General features: G+C 33.8%; 1 protein-coding gene across 2 annotated transcripts in view; it reads right to left on the reverse strand.

The window, feature by feature from the left end:
* The window catches only part of mib2 (E3 ubiquitin-protein ligase mind bomb 2), a 360,322-nt gene that overhangs the window by 154,089 nt on the left and 187,912 nt on the right, over positions 1-18,321 (reverse strand). For both annotated transcript variants that reach the window (XM_090392033.1, XM_090392032.1), the window contains exon 10: positions 14,438-14,542. In XM_090392033.1, the coding sequence (XP_090248159.1) occupies positions 14,438-14,542 (105 nt within the window). The remainder of the gene's footprint in view (positions 1-14,437; positions 14,543-18,321) is intronic.

The raw sequence follows: 18,321 nt of genomic DNA on the forward strand, positions 1-18,321 counted from the left end.
TCACTCAGTAATTCAACTATTTCTTCTGCTTCTGTTATCTCTACTATTAGCACTGATTAAAGTTATCCTTCAGTTGGTCTCAGTTTTGCTCACAATGTTGCAAAAGAACTGTTTGGGATTTCCTTTGGTCTGCTCAGCTAACTTACTCTCATAAACTGATGTTAGCATTCTCACCTTCCTTACCGAATGTGATTTGTATTGCTCATGAGCTTACTGATCACATTCTTCACATCCTTTAATAATGAAACATATGTTATTTTAAGATATTTTGTAAAACCTACATGACTCCTTATCATTACCATATGTCATTACCCAAATTTTTGTTGTGGAACTTGTGCATTAGTCACTGATATTCTGCCATTCTCATCTGCTGCCTTACCCATTGATTTCAGTATAGGATTATATACTGAAAAAGTTGGTTACTCATATCTACTCAGTAATGAGTAGATATGAATCCAATAGTCTATGAAAGACAGTATGACTGAAAAGAGATAGTCTTGGTAAGTTACTCAACTTCTGCAAAAAAGTAACAGATGAGTTAGATAAGACAATTGACTACACAGTGATGCTGCTAGACTCTGCAAAGGCATTTAACAGTACCCTGTCAATACCCTGACAATACTTGAGCTGGTGCTGTTCAACTTGTATGTTAGTAGGCAGAAATGATATGAGAGGGAACACTCAGTTGTTTGTTGATGCTAAACTAGAGAGAGAGAGAGGGCAAAATTTAATAAAGATGACCTAGAAGTCCTGGAGGATGATTTGAATACAATGAGAGGGCTGACAAAATATAATAATTTCCAGGTTAATGTGGCAAATTGAGCTGAAGAGATTGCAAGTTGTGTATTATACTATTGGGATTACACTGTGCTGCTGGAAACTGATGAGCAGTGCATGGGTAAAAAAATGTTTGCCTGCTGGTCTGTGACAAGTGAGAATTATTCATTGATGGGTAAAAAAAAAAAATCAGAAGAGTTTAATCTCAATTTTAGTTTAAATAATGCTAATTCTGTGACATCTTACATGTCATAAAGTGTTTTTGTACTTTTATTTTACCTTATTGCTCCTAACAACACTTGTTTTGTCATAATGTGATATGCATACATCATTTTATCTTTAGAGAGCTCAAGCATATTGCAAAGTAACCAACTAATAGTGACATTAACTTAAAAAGATGAGCAAAAGATAGTGATTAGCCTATTTTATATGATGCAATATATATGCAGAAAAATGGAAGGCTTGGAAAGTTGGAAAATTATTTTTTTATTTACTTTAAATATTTAATTTCTTTATATTAATTCAAATTCTTTTTAAAAAATTTAATTTTATTACATAAGCTGAAAACCCTCTCTGAATAACATGAAACATCAGGGGCCACTAATAAGTGGGACAGTGGTGTCAGACAAGGCAATGAAATCATTTCTCACCTCAAAGTTAACATCTATTTCAATACACTGTTACAGGATAATAATTAACTGACCAGATCTGCACAACCATTAGGTGAGTGTGGTATTTCACTCAAGTTGATAACTGACTATCAAGGTATTTGCCTGACTGATGAGAGTGCATAAAATGTTTCAAGACTATTAATGAAGCTATAGAGGAGAAAATGCAAGTGAGCAGCACAACTGAAAAAAATTAATGAAATATTAACAATTAACAATGTACTGACAATCTGGCGATTTTTTGAAGCTTTGGTATAAGTACATCCGGACTACTGTGCACAGATTTGGTTACATGGATTTTGTGATGTCAGCAAAGAATTCAGAGATGACTAACCAAAATGGTGACTGTCTCTGGAGCAGCTTCAGAGGACAGACAGACAAGGTTTGTAGATTATAGTCTGGCTGATAGAAAGAAAACAGAGGATATGATAGAAACATACAAGTATTACTAATAGGGTGTCACAGAAGATACTAAAAAAAATTTTCAATACGAATGGATGGCAGAGTTTGAAATAGGAAGTAACCATCACTTAGTTTTATATAGGATAAAACTGATTATCACACTGAAAAGAATAGTATGTAACAAAGTTTTACAAAGAATTAAAGTTGAGCAGCTTTTACAGGTAAATTGTATACTCAACTATACAAACATTATTGAAGAAAGAATGCAATAGTTTGAAAACAAGAACCAAAGTCTCGATTTTAAAGTTTTCATTAATGAAATGTTGCAAACTTCGAAATAAGTGGAAATCTGAAGGTGCAAGATCAGGAGAATATGGAGGATGTGGATTTTTAAAAATTCATATTTAGACAAGCTGAGACATGTTTTGAACAAGTACAGTATAAAAAAAAAGACATTACTTTTGGGATGATGTGTGATATATAGAGGCTAATGACTTCACAGTCATTAGCCTCTATATATCACACAAGTAACCGAATTGTGAAGTGACTTCAACAGCACCCAAAGAGGGTGCCTTTCAATAAGACGTCAGGCTTGTAGTCTAATTACTTCCACTTGTAGTTTTGAGTTCTTTTTGTGTGCGCTTATAAAATTTTGAGAATGTATCCCTGATGATATCTCTGTGACAGATGAAATATAGGATCTAATAAGCTTATATTTTATTGTTCCACTGTACTGTATTCTTTCCATTAAACCTTATAAGTTTAAGCCAGCACATAAGCTTAAATATTAGACAGATTCATGGTTAGATAAATCAGTCTTTGCACTACCTTTGTGCAATAGGATTCCCATACATTCTTTCTACTCCTGTGGAATCTTCCCTATTCTAAAATTCAAAGTATATAGCCTGGTAAAATGAAGAGCCCGTTGAGATGAACATTCTTTTTAGCATGTGTGATGATATACTATCAGCCCATATTACTGAATTATTGTTCAGTTTGTGCAACAGCTCTAGTTTCCTCTCTGAGTTTCTTCATCCAATGAAGAGGAAGAGGTAAGCTAAGTGTTGCATACACCAGGTTGATAACTTTTAGCAAAATAGGTACTCATTAGTTGAACAAACTTTTCTGCATCTGTGACCTGCATACTATCTGCATTCATCATCATCAAATTCCTGATATGTACCAAAAGCAGTTGTAAAGGATAAGGATAGTACTAGATGAAAAAAGTTATATCCTCACTAACAATAGACTGACAATTTTCCAAAGTAATCTATTATCTGCCAATACTCCAACATTATCAGATCTTATATTTATGTCTTCTACAATTTTTACTGTATAAATCCACCTACATCTTGGTCATCGCCGAGGCGTTTTCCTGCTAACCTGGCAAAGAACACTTGTTTTTCTGATCCTTCTTTTCTCATTCTGTTTAAGTGACCATACCACCTGAGATTAGCTTTCATAACACATTCCTGAATGCTAACAATAGTAAATCTTTACTAATATCATCAATTCTGATACTGCAATTGATGCCATCTGTTTATTCTCCTGATCTTTCTCAGAACTCTATCTGGTGGCCTTCAGTCTTTCATCAAGTCTTATTTTTATCCTAGCTCTCAGATCCATAAGTTAAAATTGGTTTGAACACTTTCTTGTATATAGGCAGTTTAATGTTTTGACTAATTTCTCTCTTATTCCATATAAATTTATTCAGCAACTTCATATATACATACCAGCTTTGCTAATTCTATTCTCTATTTCCATATTTAATTTGCCTTCTTCACTAAAAATTATGCCTAAATAGTTGAAATGTTTTACTTATTTCAGAGGTTCTGATTTCAGGATATAGTTGATGCTTTCAATGTTTTTGCCTACTTTCACTGTCTTTGTCTTTTTATTATTATTTTCATGCCAAATTTATTATAACAGTCATTCAGTTTAGTCAAGGAATCTTGCAGACTTATATTGGATTTATTCAGAAGTATAACATGATCTGCATAATGTAAAGAGCTAAGATTAACATCACCAATTTTGATATCAGGTTTCATACCACTTTCCTTCACAATGTGATCAAGATGGAAAATGAATAACAATGGAGATAATGTGCACCCTTGTTGCAAACCTGATTTAACACACACCATCTTCCTGTACCTCCTTATTCTAACTGCTGACTTAACAGATCAAATAAAAGCTATATATATTGCTCAATATAATGTTCAATTTACACCATATAACTGTAGTGTTTTGAAAGAGCTTTTTTCTTGGCACCTTCACACATGCCTTTTCTCATCTACAAAACTTAAATTCAGATCGTTGTTACATCCACAATTTCTCAATTATTTGTCTTAAAGTGAAAATATGATCATGGCAACCTCTATTTGACCTGAATCCAGCTTGTTCTTCACCAAGCTTCCCTTACACAAATTTTCTTAGCCACTTCTTAAGTATACTTTGCATAAATCTTACCAAGTACTCTCAATTGGGACATATCTCGGTTATCCTCAAATTCAGTTTTATCTCTTTTTATATATGGAACTATGAGAGCTCTACTCCAATCATCTGAAATTTAACCAGGTGTTCTAAATTATGTAGTGTATCACCTGTAAAACTTTCATACCTCCATATTTGAGCATTTCTGGTTGAATATCATCTACTCCAGCTGCCTTAACACATTTCAATATACGTGTGTAGAGGCTTAAGTGCTGTGAGGACATCATGTTGGAGGCTTAATGGATTTTTTTTGCAACACTCAAAAAGAATTAAAATAGAATTTAATACTTCCTATATTTCGTCCTAGTCACTAGGACATCTACGGGGATTACAAAAACAATTAATGTAACATATACACAAATAACAAACAATACTAAGCGCAACCACGTGGGTGACACTAAAGTCCTATCTAGGTACAGCACCCTCTAAGGGCAGTAGTAGGTGGCCTTGAATGTAAGGTGGGAACTCTGGTGATGAGCGTTTCCCAAGTCTTCGGAAGCTTAATGCAACCGTATTTATTGAGATTTGGTTGGTTTTTGAGAGCTGCTACTGCTTCTAAGAAAAGTCTCTCTTTCTTGAATTTGCTGGGTTGCTGGAAGATCAGCTCCCTCCTCTCTCTCAGCCTGGAGTTTACAAAGTACCCTGTTCCTGTAAGCTGGCATACTTTGGACAGACAGGCAGATCAGCATCCATCCGTCTAGAGGAACACAAGTCTTACATCTTCAAACACAACTACGGCCATTCAGGCTTGGCTGACCATGTTTTGGACACCACCCACAGGGTATCATGGAAGAAAACCACCATGCTCCACCACAGCAAATTCAAGAAAGAGAGACTTTTCTTAGAAGCAGCAGCAGCTCTCAAAAACCAACCAAATCTCAATAAATATGGTTGCATTAAGCTTCCGAAGATTTGGGAAACACTCTTCACCAGAGTTCCCACCTTACATTCCAGGCCACCTACTACTGCCCTTAGAGGATGCTCTACCTAGATAGGACTTAAGTGTCACCCACGTGGTTGGGCTTAGTATTGTTTGTTATTTGTGTATATGTTACATTAATTGTTTTTGTAATTCCCGTAGATGTCCTAGTGACTAGGACGAAATATAGGAAGTATTAAATTCTATTTTAATTCTTTTTGAGTGTTGTAAAAAAATCCATTAAGCCTCCAACATGATAATTTCAGGTTTTTGCTGGCTCTTTCTACTTCAAATAAGGATATGAATTTTATGATGCAATAATGGAATTCGTATCCTTATTTATCCATATGAGAAAACATTCATTAACAATGAGTGTCTTCTACCACTGTGCTGACACTCCTTTGATTTAGCCATCTTTCAAAGTAATTACTCAAAGACAACTGGAATATCTTTGTGCTCAGTTTTACTTCACCTTTATCCTCTCTGATCCCTTTACAGTACTCTTCCCTCCATTTCTAAGCTTCTTTAATAACTACTAGCATATTTTTCCATCTTCCTGATATTTATTTTCTGTGTTCTTACCAAAGCTGTCACAAAACTTTTGTTTACAGTGTTTTGCTTTCTTACATTTATCTCTGTATTCTCTAAGAGTACAAGCTGATGTACTTGCAAGAACTTTTGATAAGCTTTCTTTTTTTTTTTTTCCTTGACTGCCTCTCTAACTTCCTAGTCTACCATAGAGATCTGACTTCTTTATTCTTGCAGATTACCATGCTACATGCCTCTCTGGCTAAATCAATTATTGTTTTCTTTTTTTTTGTTTTTTTTTTGGTTTTTGTTTTCAATCTGTTTACTTTTTTTTTCTTGATTAATGGTTGCATTTGAGTCTACAGTTCACTTCTAATAGCTACTCAACTTTGATTCATTTTAAAAGTTTCTTACACACTCTTCTTTTCAATATGAAATTCAATTTTATCCTTTTCAACACTAAATGATTAAATAAAATTCAATTTTATCCTTTTCAACACTCTCTGTATACTCATGTCTGAACCAGTAGGAAAACATTGTCAACAATAACAGAGTCAATGAGACTTTTCTTATTCTTTGCATCTTCTTTTCATGTAAAGTTGTGCACATTTTTATGTTGGAACATGGTGTTAGTAATAACTAGTCCTTCTCCTGAGCAGAAATCCAACAAGTGTTTGCCATTATCACTAGCTTTGCTCTTTTCAAATTTTCCCAAACAATTTCTATAAGTCTGGTAATAATGTCCTACTGTGCTATTTAGATCTCAAACAAGGACCTACTTTTCGTTTTTCGTTGTGTCAGCAGTCTTCCCTAATGCCTTGAAAAATTCTTCCACCTCTTCCTTAGTAGAACCTTCTGTGAGATCATAGGCACAAATAAATCTCATCATTCAGTTTCCCATTCTGATGTTTTCCCACACTACTTGATACTTCCAGCTATTCAGGAGGATTATGCTCATATTTAGTATTGAATACTATAGCTGCTCCTTCTTTTCCTTGAATGTTATTGTCTGAATATAATCTTCTATATTTGTTGCTTAGAAAGATTTCACCTGCTTTTGCCTTCTTTGTGTCAGTTACACTTATTACATGTCAATGTGGCACTTATCTAATTCTGCTTATTCCATTTCTTTTCCATTGATGTTTTTTGATGGTACCAATTTTGAACTCTTCTGATGTTGAGTTAGGATGTGTTCCAGGATTTGTACCAGTAACGGACTTTGCACTGTTAACCCTGTTACGTCGTTGTTTTTCTTATTTTTATATCTTCCCTTTCTATCTTTCAATCGCTATTTTACTTCTTCAGATATCGGTCCTAATATACTTATATCTAGGATTGTTTCCTTTTCGGATACTGGCAAATTTATATTATGCTGTGCCAGCCAGTATCCTATAGCAGAAAAGATCCTTACTCAGGGAGACAATACTAGCTTCTGAGATGTTCTTACACCATATTTTACTTTAATACGGCTGTATAGATTAAGACTGCAGTCATGACCTAAATGTATGATTATATATATATACTTCCTAATTCCTTCCCGCCAAAAGAGGTTCTATTTTTTTAAGTGGTAATTCGGAATCGTAAACAGGCATGACTAAGGTATAGGTAAATAAATTATGTTTATTGGAATATCAAAGCAAAATACACTAAAGAAATTCAAGCATTCAATTTATCTCAATACTAAATAAGGAAGCTCGAGTTAAAAGATCAACAAACTTTAAATTTAAATCAAAGGTTATAAAGCATGTAAGACACAGTGACTGATAATTGGGATAGATAGCAAATGATATGGTGTTAAGCTAAAATTCCCTTCTGCAAGCCATTCATAAAGATAATATAACTAACATTCTAATGTTCTTCAGTTACTATAAGTCTACAGTCCTAATCTCCTAATGTCAAATCAATCACATACAACACAAAAGACCTCTTCCAAACAATTCTTCTTATTCTCAAAAGGAGGCTAATATTCAAATTAGAGTCTGTCCACAAAGTTCTTTAGAATGATGCTCATAATTTACATTCAAAAGTAATCTTCTCTCTACTAAGGAATTCTAAACACAAAACAGAGTAATTCTGCTTTAGCCAAACTTTTTCCCATGACCTTCAGCATCATGTGTACATCTGGTTACATCTTGTCTATTGGCTGTCCTTATACCAGCGTAGGGGCTACTCTATCTTCATAATTACTGCCGATCACAGACTCGATTCTTTTCATCTCAAGAAACATCTCTATTCCTCTCAATGGGACTCTTCAGTGAAGGCTAGATTCTGCTAGGGCTGGAAAATTTCACCTTCAGCTCTGCGTGGAATCATACAACAGTCTCAGGAAAGCTCGCCGTCCAACATCGTAGCACTGACGCTTCATCCCCCTTACTCGAACCACTGGCTAACTTCCGAAGCAGGAACCAGAAAAATGATAAGACAAGAGAGAGTCGATACGGCGCTCATTCCCCTATATTCTTTGTTCAAGTGCCCCCTTTTTTGGAGTCCCCTTTGCACATGACCTATATCTTTTCTCCCCTTGGGTTCATCCTTTGCTCTCCCCTTTGTTGTTATACTCTTGTATTCACAGAATTCGCAGCAACGTACTTTCCGCATAAGCTACTGCCTCTGGCATTATGCTGGACATGTGTAGTTGTGTACCTTCTATGAATTGTTACTTAACATCTATCTGGTGACTCACAATCATTCTATACAGCCAAAGTGAGGCTTAAATAATATTAACAAATTCCTCTTTTAAGGCATTCTCTAATTCGATCTTGGTATGACACAACAGATTAAAATACAGTGGTATCTCATTAATCAAACTAATAAAAACTACGCTCATTCAGATTAGCGAAAAGTTTGGATTAGCGAATTTTCTCCCCAAGAGGCAACAATAACTAGCGTTTAAGACTAAAATAATCAGATTCTAATGGAACATCAATTTAATTCTGTAAATAAATGAATTAACTGATAGAAAAAATGCTACTGTACTGTAATATAAAACTTAAAAAAATAATACAGTACGCAAGTTTATTTTAGTAAAATATTTAGTTTGTATTTACCTGTGTTGTTGAGGATTCCGATTTAATAAAATTGCATAGTTCAGTACATAACTTAATTTGTGTAAAAAATATCACTTTCTTGTACACAACACACAAAAAAGTTTCATAAAATAACACAAAAAAGTTTTTTTTTTTTTATTTATTTCTTTTGCTTCTTGGAAGCTAAACTTTTTTTGAATGCTTCTTCTTGGAGCTGCATTAGCAATAAAATTTTGTGGAATGGCGTATCATTCTGCTTAGCCCGTTCTATACACATATTAAAACTGTCAACTGCTTCTTCGTGTTTTACTATTTTTTCTTAGAGTTCTTTATCGTCATCATCTTCTGCTAATTCATTCTGTAGCATCATATTTATAATTTAAGCATCTGATTTAATTTCGAATTCACTTTCGGTTCTGCCTGTAACCCATTCCATACAATCTGTTTGTGAAATTTCAACATCTGGATTTATATTTTTAACCAAATTATGCCCGTTTTGAATATCTGCTTTTTGTGTATCGCTCTAGTTATCTTTGTAAATTCTAGAAGGCCACAGTTTTTTCCATGACGCTCGACAGCGGTGATTCATGTGGACAATATAGTACGTACTGTACAGTATAAAAAAGCAAACGTGAACACACAATAAATCAAAATAGGCCTACAGTGTAACCATACAATCAACAGTATGAAAAAAAAAATATACTGTACTGTAATAATAATAAAATAAATAATAATAGTTAAAATAATAATTATTAAATAAAAATAATAGCACACAAAATAATAATACGTTATAAATAAAACTTTGTTTTTCTTTCAAACCGCAGTTCGGATTAGCGAGATACTACCGTATATGGTACATAAAATAAAAAGAAATTTTATACATATGTGAAGAAGTTTCACTTTAATTTCAGCTGACGTGCAGGTATTTCTCATTGTTTGTGTAGTTTAGTATGTTAGACCCTGAATGAATGATTTCTTTGCAAGATTCCTTCATTCAGGATCTAACAACCCTGATTTCCTGAAAAAAAAAAAAAAAAAATGTTTTACAGGGTAACACTTCAGCCAGCATAAAATTCTGTAATGTTGTACCATCAATTTGCATCATGATTTAATTCAATAAAAATACAATTTGGCCAGCTAAATCACAAATTGCCAGCCCATCCTCATTTATTCAGTATCTAGATAGATACCTCACAGAGTGCACCACAAGAAAGTAAAGATTAGACATTAGGTGAGAAGCCTCAGTTGGTTTTAAGCATTCCTTAAAAGGCTATGTGGAGGTGGGAAGGTGTCTCAGTACAGCTTTGACTGTTAAGCATCCCCTCAGTAGAGTTATTCTTTCAAATTCTTTCTTTTACTTGCAGCATAATGATTCATTTTGGGTCGTCTTCAGCTAACCAAATGCTTTCAGAAAATTCAATAATACATGGAAGTCTTCAAAATATCAAAAAACAATATCAAAAAAACATTATATGGATCAGAGAAATTTAAGCTGACCAAAAAACAGAAGCTAAATTAAATAGTTTTCAAACAAAATATTAAAAATATTTTGGCCCCAACATATAACCATGACTTATATAAGCTGACTGTATAAAAAAGATCACTGATGAAAAAAAAAAAAAAAAAGCATATGGAAAGGGACTGGGAATGCTGAGAATGGACAGCAGAGAGAGATTCTTAGAGTGGCTTTGACATGAATCCCAGAAAGAAAATGGAAAAACTTAAATTAACTTGGCAGAGAATGACAGAAAAGGAAAGAAGAATGGCTGAGTGGAATTGCTAGAGAGAAGTCAAGCTGGTGGCTCAGGACTGAGGTATCTGGAAGAAATAGATATCAGTCTTGTGTGTCATGGAACATGAAGAGGATAAGTAAGTTAGCATGCAAAGCCAGTTTCTTTTCACACTCAGACTTAGCTTTTCATAGGACAGTTGTAATTCTTCTGGTCTGCTCCTTATGATTTTCATAACTGACATCTTTATGCACACGGTATTCCTTCAACATCTTTTTCTTATGAAAATGTTGAGATATCTCCTCTCATTCTATGCTTTTCACATTTTAAATCATTCATTCTTGCTAACTAATATACTAAAAGTGAAGTTGGACTGCTTATGGATGTCAATCAGCACCTACTCACGTTTTTACATGGTTAAATAAAGTAGAGAAGTAATGGAGGCCAGTTAGCAAAATAGCACCTATGAAAATGTCTAAAGTAAAATGATAAAATAGAACATTTATGAAAAAAATAACTGGAATGAGCTGATGAAAGGAATCATTAATTAATTGCACTGCTTTTTTCTGCATATCATCGTGAATTGTAGGAAGGTTTTAGGTGCCCCATAACAAATGTGTATGTGAACAGTATTCTAAGGAGTGAGCAGATTCAGAATTTGCATGCAGTTAGAAACTATATGGGTGAGAATTAGTGTCTTGAAAAGAAGAGGTTCACCTGTTTTGAAGATGAAGAGATTCTGGATGTGATATGCTTGTGTCAAAAAAAGACTAGAAAGATAACTCAGTCCAACAAGAGATCTGATATTTTTCTGGAGATGTGGATATCATGTAAAATAAAGGAAGATGAAGTGGGATCTTTCTTGCAAAAAAGGCTGCATAATTGCATTGCAAGAAGTCAAGCTTTGGATGTAAAGTCACAGAAGTTAAAGGTATTTTCAGAATTTAAAGAGCAGCAGGGATAACAACTGACTATTACACATGGAGCAAGAATATCTTGTATCAAAGGTGGGAAAATCCTACATTTGGCATTCTCTGGCATGAAATATTGTACTGCATAAATGCACAAGTATTTGTGCAAATGAACATGAATGGCCAACTCCTCTCATGAAGGAATCAGCTTGGAGAATCAAGGTATACAGTGGCTGTTATAGCTATTTATGTTAAAGTAAAAATAGGAGGTTCAGGAAGATGACAGTAAGTATGACATTGCTGTCTTTGGGAAGGATGCCTAAAAGTATGATAGATATACATCATTTATGTTTGTAATTATGCAGCAAATTATCATGAAGCAGATGCAGAATTTTTTTTTAGTTGGATTTTTTCGTGGAAAATTATTTTTTAACTTCAGTTATATTAAAAGTAACTGTTTTGATTTTCAGTGAAAAGCAAAACTAATCAGATAGAGATATGTGTGCACTGGTGATCAGAGAGCCTCCTAATGCATTAGAACGAGGTTTAGTCTCATACCTCACTTGGCTGGCTAGCCTGCAGAACTGCACTGCTGCTGTACCCTTGAATGGAGAAAGTTCTTAGTTTAGAGAGTATTTTGGGATGTCCTTAAAGGATTAAAGCCAGAAACCCACATAGATGGAACATAGCCTCAGTCACTTTGGGTCAGTAAGTGCTAATAGGTCCAGTTGACATTTCCTCAGACTAGGAAAATATAATTTCATAGGAATCTCACTGTTTTTGCCACATGATGATGAGGGGTTGAGAACTGATATATATCAGTGGCTTCAGGTGCTCATTTCAGTTGGGTGTGCTGCTGTGTGGATTATACAACCTGCACTACAAATTTCACATCAATTTGACTGTATGCATGGGTGTGTCTTGGCAGAAAATTTTCCAGTGGGGGAAAAGCTTGGAGACAAATAATTACATCAATAAATTTTTATCATTATTTATTTAATTAAATAATTATATCAATAAACATCTTTTATCATTTTTTATGTAATTATTTGTCGATTTAAACTATAAATATATTATTTTCATTTTACATCGATTTTAATAATCTTTAATTCTTGAGAAAAAAAAAGTATTCAGAATTAATACAGTTTTAGCACAATTTTATATATTAAAAAAATTGACCCGTATATTTTATTAAAAATCAACTAATTAATTAATCCCAAAATCCTAAATTAAATTATTTCAGTTTAAAAGCAAAAAAATCATAAAACTAACAAGTAAAATAATATTAAATTACATACACTTACCTTTTAAAAATGTATTTTTCTGTTTAAATTTGTTTCACTATAAATTTACAATTCACACTTCATTCACTAGACACAGAGGGCAAATTAACTGGTCTCTGCTCACAACAGTGAATATTTTTGAATATTCATTGTGAATATTTTTTTCACAAATCAGAAAAAGATGAACCAAACACAGGAACACGTTTTATTGCTGCAATAAAACGTGTTCTATGGCTACCATGCCTTGGATCAAAACAGGCCAACATATAATAAAATTTTAAGACAGAAAGCATCCCAGGGTCAAGAGTGTAAAATTACATATCTCAATCACTTTTACGATTATAATTTGTGGAATTTTTTACTCGATCCCGGGGGAAGTGTCCCGTTTGCCCCATTAAATGAATTATTTAATTCATTTAATTCATTTACCATTTACCTAATGTAAATGAATTAAATAATTATCATTTGTGATATGTGTGTCCTATAAGTTGCTGGGTAGAGCGAATAGCATGATCCCATAAAGTCTAAAGATGAATAAGTGAATTTATGATGGCATAATTAAAAAAAAAAAAAAACTTATGAAGAGAGAGAGATTATTGCAGAAATAAATATGGTTTGATAGAGTAGTAAATCATCTCATAAAACCATATTTATTCCTGTATACGTTATGTGTATTTCTCTGGTTTGTGTATATTTCGCTTCGTTTTCCAAGAATTTTATTTTGTTTACTGAGACTCAGTATACATAACATCTGATCATTATTGGAATTATCCACACTTTCGGGAATCCTACATTCATTAGTTTTTTTTTTTTTTTAGTATTAGCGGTTCTTCTTCTGTCTTATCAATCTCACATGTGCTGGTATTTTTTGTAGATCAACAACATCTTATAATACACAGAATATTCATTTTTATTCAGGAATAGATTTTTTTACTCTGTTGTTTCCAAAGACTAGAATAAAAATGTCTCTATACGGTTAAAAAACTTTGCAACCTCAACAGATGCTATACTGCATAAGCAAAAGAAAAAACAATTAGCATTTTTCTCCTAACATCCACTTACAAGTTTTCTGGAACTGAAAATTTTGAAACAGCTATTTGTAATACAGCCATCAGATATAGAAAGCACTCAACTCATGACAAGCGACAACATTCAATTGATTGGTTGACACGACAATCAATCACAGCTGCAAGGTGCTGGTGAGCTCAAAATGTTAGCTCACCCAGCCTCACCTTCTCAGCAGTTTAAAAATACTGAAACGCTAAGAATTTGACCTGCTGCGCCCTCTTTACATCTTTTTGAAGGGCTCAAAGGTGTATGCATTTTGAAAGCACATCCGGGCTATTAATGCGAATGTGAAGCAATGTTTACTCGTTGAAAGTGCCCTCTTCATGAAGCACCAATGCTTTATTACCCTCATGAAGAGGACAGTGAAGCATTAGTATATTGTGTTGAATTTTATGAATCGAGCGAAGTCTGCAAACAATTGCAGGAGTCTTTAACGGGAATAAATGCAAAAATATAATATTGGTGATACTGATATTTCGTGGATGAGCACCGCACACCTGGAATATTCACCCCTGATATATATATATATATATATATATATATATATATAGCTCTTTACTACAGATTTAATAAATTAATATTTAATTAAGGTCAGATGTTACCTTTAAACATAATAGTAGGAAAAAAAAACATACTCCTTTCATGGCATCAATCCATTCTCCATGACCTCTCTGAAGTTCCTTTACTTGAGTCGTATCTTCAATAACTCGTACAACATCTCCAACAGAAAATGACATCACCTAGAAAAATATTAAACATATTTAATCAATATAATATATGATACTCTTTAGATATTCAGACTTTGTTGTTATCAAGTGCTCTTTTTCAGTCCGGCAGGTACTGAGAAATACAATATTTTGTCAAACAGTGTACTGATAAAGTACAGTAGAGTACATCAATAAGCAAAATATAAATAAAATACAAAAGTAACTGCCAAGAATGCATTTATTACCAACTTTTTCACAAATAATTGATAATTTCAATCCTCCACAATCAAAACAGCAATGGCTGCATGTGGCATATATGCATAGCTAAAAAAACTTATGGATATTTGACACAAATTAAGAATTATTCCCAATTTCATTAACTGTTAATTATTATTATTAACATAAAAACCTATTACACAGGACACTTAGGGATTCTCTTACCATTTCCAAATCCCAATCAAACTGATGGATTTCGACTTACTTTAGCAAATTTTATACATACAATATATCCTCAATTTCATTCAGGAAAGAGGGTGTGATTAAAATCAAAAGACTTAAATCACAAAATTCATATAAGGCCTATATAAAACCAGAGGTCTGATAAATAATAAATTATGTACTAGGAATATTTTCAAATATTTTTCCACAAAAACAAAAATAATATCAAATAAAAAAGTTTCTTATTCTATTTTACTCCACAAGAATTCTATCGATGTGCTGCAAGTAAAAGAAAGAATGAATATGAAAGAATAACTCTTCTAAATGCAGATGGCATGAGGGTAACAGATGCAGAAGAGGTTGTTCAACCAATAAGTGCCCATTTTGTTAAAAGCTATCAAATTGGTGTACACAACATTGAGCTCACTGCTACTTCTTCACTGGATGAAGAAACTCAGGTGTATAAGGGTGAGGTATTAGAGCCGTTGCACAAACTGAATAAGAATTCAGCAATATGGACTGATGGGATATCAGCCGGTGTTCTAAAAGAGTGTTCAGCTGAACTGGCTATTCCTTTGATCAGGTTGTTTAATATGAGTCTCAGAACAGGGAAGATTCTGCAGGAATGGAAAGAATGCATGATAATTCCATTGCACAATGGTGGTGCAAAGACTGATGTATCCAAAGATCAACAAATTAGTATCTCGGTGGTGGTGGTGAAGATTTTAGAAAAATTGATTAGGGCTTGCATACAGAAATGGGCTGACAATGAATCTCTACTTGCAATGAGTAACATGAGTTTACTAAGGGAAGGTCATGTTTTAGCAACTTGCTCACATTCTATAACAATGTTACTACTGAACTAGACAAGGGGAATGGATACACCATGATACTTTTGGATTTTGCTAAGGTTTTTGACAGAATACAGCATGGTAAAATGGTAAACTGTTGCCTAAATTGGAGAACATGAGTTTGAATTATAGAATATTAGCATGGATAAGAGGATTCTGACTGAGAGATATCAAAAAGTGGTATATGGGGGATGTGAATCTGCAAAATTTGTGGTAACCAGTAGTGTATCACAAGGATCAGTGCTTGGTCCACTGTTATTCAATTTGTAAATTAATGATATTGGGAAAGATTTGACAAGCAACATACAGCTATTTGCTGGTGATGCAAAGATAGGTAAGATAATCAGAAATGCTGCTGATATACAATACTTGCAGAATGATTTGAATAGGCTGAAATTGTGGGCATGGGAAAATGGATGTCAGTTCAATGTCAGTAAATGCAAAGTTATTCACTTTGGCATGATTAAATATCTAATGTCATATTATATTGGTGGGATTATGCTAAAATAAACTGATGAGGCTAGAGAGATCTTGGAGTTAGCAGTCAGGAAGTTGAAGTCCAGGGACCATATAGAAAAGATTGCAAATACAACTCAAAAGATAATTGCAATGCTGACACGAACATTCACATGTAAAGTTAAGGATGTCATTTTATCTCTTTACAAAGCCTTGATAAGACCTCACTTGGACTATTATGAGCAGATCTGGTCTCCTGGTTTCTGCTGTGATTCTGATATAGTGGGAGAGTGCAAAGGAGAGTATTAAAAATTATATCGGCATTGTAGAATACTGATTATGAAGACAGATTAAAAATTTACAGACTGCAGACACTAGTAAACAGGAGAAAGAGGGGGGGTATGATTGAGACTTACAATCTTCTGAAAGGGTTGTACAGTTTTTTTTTTCCAGTTGACAGAATTTTTCAATTTATGGAAGGTGGAGAAAGGACAAGAGGGCATCCTTGGAAGTTGAGAATGAATGTCGCTAAGAAAGGGGGTGAGGGCTAGACTTTTCTGTCATAGGGTGGTGTGTGATTGGAATGGATTGCCACTGGATGGTGCGAGTGCAAGAAGTGTGAATGAATTCAATAATATGATAGCTGGTGCGTATAACATGTGGCCTCCCTCGATGAGTCCCTGACTCCCTGGAGGTCTCTCTTAATAATAATGTGTATACACAACGTATAGTCCAACCACAGAAGCGAGAGCTGTCGCTGGCAGGCTGCCAAGAAGAGTCAATTGATGTTGACGGGGAGAAAGAAATAAGGCGATGTACGAATTGGTCACCAACACACGAAATCACATGCTTTATATGTAAAATTTTCAAACTGTTATACAAGCAAAATAGTTATCACTTTAAAAACTACAATGATCATAAAAGAGAAGTTAATTTTCTGTCGTGTAATAATAAACAGCTCATCCCACAATACGGATTGATTATCCTATAATCAAAATGGATTCTCCTTTTTTTGACATGTGCAGAAGTGTCGAGGGGTCTTGCATCTGTGGGCGTACTATAATGACCTTAATATAAAGGTCAAAACATCATGAAATCAAAGTAATTTTTCCCAACACAGTTGTAGTCTCCATAGTTTACCAAAATGAATACTGTTCAAGCAACTGACAAACATTTGGTCCTTGTTGGAGATTTAAACAACACAAAAATTATTTGCAAAAATTTGGAAAAAAGAACAAAGCTAATAATAATGGTATGTACCTGTTGATTTCAGAAATTGGATTAGTCATTACTAACAAAGATGTGTACAAATTCACATGGAGAGAAGACAGAGGAAATAAGAAAAATCTCATTGGCTATGTTATTGTTGATAATGATTTCTTCATGCTTGTTCAGGACATGAGTAATACATAGGAGCTGAAAGATGAATTTCATATTGAAAAGAAAAATATGAAAAGGTCCTATAATGAATCAAAGTTCAGCAAATTTTAGAGATGAACTGTAGACTTCAATATATTAATATTGCTGAGAGAAAAATAAGACACTCCAAATTTTGAAAAATCAGTAGAAGACCTGGAAGATAATATGTATATTCAGCCAGAGAGATTTGGTAAAATTCTTTGAAAAGACAGAAAAATTCAAACTTCATGGTGGACTCAAGTTGGAGGCAGTTTAAAAACAGATATTGAGAGTTCCAAACAAATAAGCCAGCATATACTATTTGAAAGAAAATTAAAATCCATGCCCAAAGATGAATTGCATCATCACATGGAAAGACTGCCACTCTGCTTATTTAGAAGGCTGAAATGGCTTGAAAAAGTTCCATGTTTGGCTTCCATAGAAAAGTTTCTGGATCAGATAAAAAAAAATTAATAGAAAATACAAATCCTAATAAAAAATAGCAAAAAAAAAAATCATTATCCCCACCACAGTACTACTATACTATAGGTTTACAGCCTTATCTAGGTAGAAGTCAAAAAGAGAGATATAAGCTAAACAAAAGCACCAGGAAGAGTTTGGTCAGAATATCATGATCAAATTCCTGACATATACGCTTGTGGAAGGGGG

Source organism: Typopeltis vanoorti, chromosome 4, assembly GCF_054136105.1.
Source record: "Typopeltis vanoorti isolate ZY-2024b chromosome 4, IOZ_Tvanoo_1.0, whole genome shotgun sequence".
In the NCBI taxonomy this organism is placed as follows: domain Eukaryota; kingdom Metazoa; phylum Arthropoda; class Arachnida; order Uropygi; family Thelyphonidae; genus Typopeltis; species Typopeltis vanoorti.